This window comes from Pteropus vampyrus, unplaced genomic scaffold (assembly GCF_000151845.1).
Source record: "Pteropus vampyrus isolate Shadow unplaced genomic scaffold, Pvam_2.0 Scaffold145, whole genome shotgun sequence".
NCBI classification, from domain to species: Eukaryota; Metazoa; Chordata; class Mammalia; order Chiroptera; family Pteropodidae; genus Pteropus; species Pteropus vampyrus.
Window position 1 is genome coordinate 188,859 of NW_011888926.1, and position 5,514 is coordinate 194,372.

Sequence of the window (5,514 nt, forward strand, 5' to 3'; positions counted from 1 at the left end):
GGGACCCGTCCGTCCACTCCCTCTGCTCCACTCATGCACTCACAGGCATGGCGCACGTACCGTGTGCAAGAGCCTGCCAGACGCTGGTGGCGAAGGGTCTGGGTGCTGCTCAGAGCTCAGTCGTCCAGGACACGGGTGGTGCATGGTGCAGGCGCGTTGCGACGGGCGGCTGTACTGGGAACTGTAGCGTGCTCTGGGGGCACAGGGGAAGACCCCGCTAAAGAGGGCCTTCTGGAGGAGGTGACCACTGAACCAAGTCTTAAAGCCTCAGCAAGTTCTTAACAGGAAAAGGGGAACAAACAGCAGAAGGGGGAGCTGGTACCAGGCAGGTGGCTGACAGGTCACGGGCCTTAGGGAAAAGCCCGCGGTTCCGTCTGACCCAGGCACGGGCGACATGTGGACGTTTATGGCCGATAAGACGGGAGAAACAGCAGCCGCTCAGACAGAGGCCGGTGCAAAACGACCTCAGCTGGCTTTGTGTTGAGACGTGAAGGGGGTGATGACAGTGAGGAGGACCGACGTAGTAAGCCGGGGGCCCGGGGGTAGAGCGCGTCCTCGCGCAGGTGAGCAGGAGCAGACGCGTCAGCGGCGAGGCGGGCGGGACGTCTTCTCCACACTGATTGCCTCCTGGAGCTTCGTCCGGTTACCAAGCTCTCATCTTAAAACGAATATGTTTATGATGACTGTCTAGCTTGGGCTTGCAGGATGCTTCTGACTTTGGCCATTTGTCCAGCTGTCAGACCGTGCATCCTGATGCTTCGTTTGGAAATACGGTCACCATACGGTCACCATAAGCATCCATGGAGAAGGGTTCGTCCTTGTTGCTTAGTTCGATGCAGTGCCCGGCCGAGAAGAGCATGGAGCAGGCAGGGTCGTTTGGGGGCGAGAGCCTGGTTCTCTGAAGAAGGAAAGCTGGGCTGCAGGGAGAGAGGGCAGAGCAGATGTTCCTCTGTGCTGGTTAGCGGGGTCAGGGTGGCCCCAAGGGGCCCCAGGCAATTTCCCCCGCTGCCCTGTCCATGGCAACCCGGACTCCTCTCCCTGGCTCTCCCACCTGTCCCCTTTCCCAGCGGGAGACATGGGGGAAGTCGAGCTTCATGCTGGCACCATTGTTTTCCTGCCTTTATTGTCACCGTAGCTTGGTTACAGCACACATGTCTCGTGTTTCCTAAGATGATCTTTATTTTAAATAGTCAAATAATGAGTTGATTCAACAAACATTCCTGCAGAGAACTTATGATCTAGTGGGTGAGACAAAGCCAGCTCCTCGCTGCAGGGTCTGTGCGTTCCATCCAAGGACACAGGCCTCCCCAGTTCCACTGGGGGTTTTCTCATTGTCCTCACAGGTCGTGTAAACGGGACAAAGCACGTGTCTCGATTTCTGAGTGGGAAGGTACTGTCATCTTACTTGATTGAGCTCCTATTCATGAGAAATACTTAAGTGTCTCTTCTCATCGGTAGTGAGAAAAAGAAAGGCTTGACTTAGTTTGAAACACTGTCGCTGCTGCCGCTGTCATCGCCAGTGATTTTCGTAAGCAGACGAGTCCCCCTCAGCACTGACTTAGGTGGACAGACGCCAGCAAAGCCCAGCGAGTAAGTCCCAGCCTCACAGCCCAGGCCAAAGGCCATGAGCGGCTGAACGAAATACGTCATTGTGACCAAATAGGGCCGTCTTCTCTCCCGGACTGTAGGGAGGGAAGCAGGTACCGCGACCCCCTCGGTGACCCGGGGACGTGACCTGGGGATGGGTTCTCTGTGGCCCCGTGTTGTTACCTTCACCCCAGGCCTCACCCTCTGGACACTGTCTCTGAGAGTCACGCATGTGTCCGTGGATTCACGCATATTTCGAAAAACCAACGAATCAAGAAACCTCCGTTCAAATAGCATTGTTCTGTCCGCGCATTGCTGTGGCTATGTTTCTCCCAGACGCCTGACCCGGCAAGGCGGTCAGAGTGACCCCTTGGCCCTTGGGCCCTGATCCTGCCTGATTGCCTGCTGGCCCCGTGCCGCCCTGGCCTTGGCCTTTCTCTCCTTGACCCCTCTCCTCCCCACCTCCCTCTCCATGCCGTCTTTGCATATTCTGTTCCTCTGCCTGGATTGCCACCCCTCCCCCTGTGACCAGCTCCTCCCTAAGCCCTGGTCCTCCCTGTGGAGGTCTGCTGCCTGCACCGCGCTCCTGGCACCCAGCGTGCCCTAGCATGATTCAGTGAGACCTCGAGGCCCACCACGACAGCTGACGCAGTCGCCACGGGGCCTGCTGGGAACTAGGTGATCGGTACCCGCCGCTGAATGGATGAAAGGCTTTGCATGACGTGCCGGGCAGTGAACTGAGGGAAGGCTCACGTCCGTGGCCTTGTCTGTTGTAATCCCCACCCCTGCTCATCAGGAGGCGTGAGCGTTCCCGTTTTATAGACGGAGCAACAGGGTCAGAGCCGGGAGAGACTCGCCCAGAACCGCCTCTCACATGGCATGGCCTAGAATTGAAATAGCGTCTGTTCGATTCCCAAGCCTGTGTGCTGCCTAACCCCACGGAAAGGCTTCATCCTGGGAGGTCGAACACTGAGAGCTGGGCAGCAGTTAAGTTGTTAAACTCGCGAAGATTGGGAATGGGGCCCCGTGGCGCCCGGGCCGTCCCCGCGTCCGGCCACCGCGGCTGGCATTGGAGCACTTCCCTCGCGGCTCGCAGCCTTTCACGGCCTTTGTCCTACCGGACTGCTGTCATTCGCTCACATGTCCTTCCCCCCTACCAGACTGTGAGAATCCGATGTCACGGACCACGTTTGCATTATCGGTATGTCCCTGTGGCCAGCAGAGTGCTTGGCATGGGCTAGGCATCCTTCGTGCCCAGCACCTTCTGGCACAGATGTGCACTGAGCACTCGGGGCTGGGCTGTAACTGGGCTGTAACGGACGTGAGCCTTCCCCCAGGCCTCACGTTCACCTCCGAGAGGGGAGCAGACTGCGGACCCCCAAGCCCCCAGCGTGTCAGGCGGGGACGTGGCTGTGAAGAAAGGTGAGGCGGGGTGAGACGCCAGAGGCCGAGCAGGGCGCTGCCGGTGCACGGAGGGGCAGGAATGCCTTCCTGCAGCGGCGGCTTCGGGCAGGAGCCGAAGGAGGGCAGAGACGGAGGGGAGTTCCCTGAGGCGCCCCCATATTCAAACAGCAGCGAGGGGGCCAGAGGGCGAGATGAGGGCGGAGGGCTAGAGAGGCCTGGGGGTCAGGGTCAGGCTTGGGATTGGACCCTGCGTGAGGTGGAGAGCCGGTGGGTCGAGCCGGCGGGTGGAGCGGAGGAGCCGCACGTGCCGACGTGGGCTGTGACGGGGTCACTCTCGCTGCTCAGAAGAGGGGATGGGGCAGGGCGGGGGCGGACACCATGAGCTTCCCGCAGGAATCGGGCCTTGGGTCCGAGACCTGGGGTGTGTCTGGAGGGAGAACCAGTGCACGTGTGGACAGATCAGACAGGGGTGGGAGGGGAAGGGAGGAACTGAGAACGACTCTAAGGTTTGTGGTCTGAGCGGCTGGACAGGGAGAGCGGGCAGCACGCTGGGGCCTGGGGCAGGACTTTGATTTTGGCCCCCTTTGGGCGATAGCCAGGAGGAGACGCCCCAAAGCCGCTAGAGATGTGAGTTTGGAGGTGTGGGAGGACTGGGAGCCAGCCACGCAGGAGAGTCAGCAGCAAACGGGCGGGCCTGCAGCCCTGGCTGGGGCCACTGTGTCCGCCACCTGCCCAGCAACGTCGCTGAGAAGCACGGGCAGCATTTTAAATTGATTCCCACAGAGTTTAGCACAGTGATTGCACATATTAGGTGCTGAATAATTTTTGGTGAATGAATAAATGAGTACAGATAGATTTTTCCACAAAATCCCAAAACATTTTAACTAGACACAGAAGTCATAGCAGGCCTTGCTTTATATTACAAGGAACCTCTTATGGCAGACCCCGGCACTCAGTCTGGTACCGATGAAAACAAGGGGTGTTGGGACCACATCGGCAACTTCCCGAGGCTGAGACGGGCGTGCGGGTCCCAGATGGGGCGGGAGCACTGGCCTCCTGAGGGCAAAATGCAGTATAGCGCTTGTTTTCCGGTCGACCAGTTGCCCCACATTATGAAACTTACATGAAATATCAAGAGTGAGCGTTTACCTGTCCTGGAATGCTCCAGCGCCCTCTCTCCCTCCTGGTGCTGGGGCACCGGTGCCACCAGCCGAGAGAGTGGCAGGGAATGGAGAACACGGGTGTAAGGTTTGTTCCCCTCCCTCCCTTTGGAGCTGAGACCACCTACGCGGGGCTCCAAGTGTGTCCTCGGCTCTCAGAGGAAGTGCTCTGACGCCTGCGGCTCTTTCTAGGACCCCTACGCTGCCTTCTTCCAGACAGACGGGGACAGGGACGGCATCGTCAGCATGCTGGACCTGCACAGACTGCTGCAGCGCTTGCTGTTCAACCTGAAGGACGCGGAGTTCGAGCGTTTCCTGGGTCTCCTTGGCTTGAGACTCAGTGTCACTTTAAATTTCCGGGAGTTCCGAAATTTGCTTGAGAGGAGACCATTCAGAACAGATGACGCGCCTCAGAGGCTCATCAGGTAAGGAGGCGGCGCCCTTGGGCGTCTGGGACACCTGCTGGCCTTTGCCAGCTCCAAGTCCAGCCTTTCCAGGGCCCGTGGGGGTGGGGGGGCGGGCGGTGCAGGGACTGCAGCTGCCTCCAGGAGCAGCTAGTTTGTCCTCTCCTGAGTTCAAGAAAATCGCACAAGGACAATACGTTCAGTGTAGAAAGACTGGAAGACGTAGACACGACCTGGTCTAACCACCTGCGAGCATCGTTTCTGTATTTCACTCTATCTTTTTTTTCTATGCACATAAATGCGCACATGCACTTATATGTTTTTCGTTTTATAAACCCGGGGTCAGCCGCACCAGCCGCTTCGGCAGATGCGAGGACCCATTCCAGCCCTTCCCCAGACCCCTGTCCAGCCCAGGCCAGCCTTAGTCACAGCAAGGAGCTATAACTCCCTGTCTCCTCAGCTTTCTCCCGGCAAGAGCACACGCTGCTCAAAGCAGCAACGAGGCCTCCCATCCCACCCAGTATCTGTTCCGGTCGGCTCCCCATTGAGATCTGCGGCATGCAGACATGCGGGAACGAAGTAGCCATTTGGCCCCTCCTTGACCAATTATCATCAGTATAATATTAACGTTTTTGAAACATTACCATCCCCTATGATAACACAGAGGTGTGTTTTCTGCTACAATGACAGAGCATGGTAGCGACATGCACTGAGCTGTGTCGCCCTTGAAGCACTCATGGCCCCCAGGGGCTCCAGACAAGCACCCCTCCCACCAGGCGAGGGCAGCTCCCTAAGCCCCTGTCACACAGGGCCAGGCTGTGTGACACTTGGCTAGGCTGCAGGAATTTTTTGGTTTTATTTTATCTACACTATTTTAAAAAGCAGGCGAGAAAGACAAGGAAGGACTATGGTGTCTCCCTAAGAAAGACAATCACATACCACGTGACGTGATCTAGATG

General features: G+C 57.8%; 1 protein-coding gene across 1 annotated transcript in view; it reads left to right on the top strand.

Moving 5' to 3' along the window:
• Positions 1 to 5,514, top strand: part of EFCAB6 (EF-hand calcium binding domain 6) — a 197,139-nt gene that overhangs the window by 129,259 nt on the left and 62,366 nt on the right. The window contains exons 16-17 of the mRNA XM_023535895.1: positions 4,344 to 4,470; positions 5,016 to 5,134. Coding sequence (XP_023391663.1) covers positions 4,344 to 4,470; positions 5,016 to 5,134 — 246 coding nt within the window. The remainder of the gene's footprint in view (positions 1 to 4,343; positions 4,471 to 5,015; positions 5,135 to 5,514) is intronic.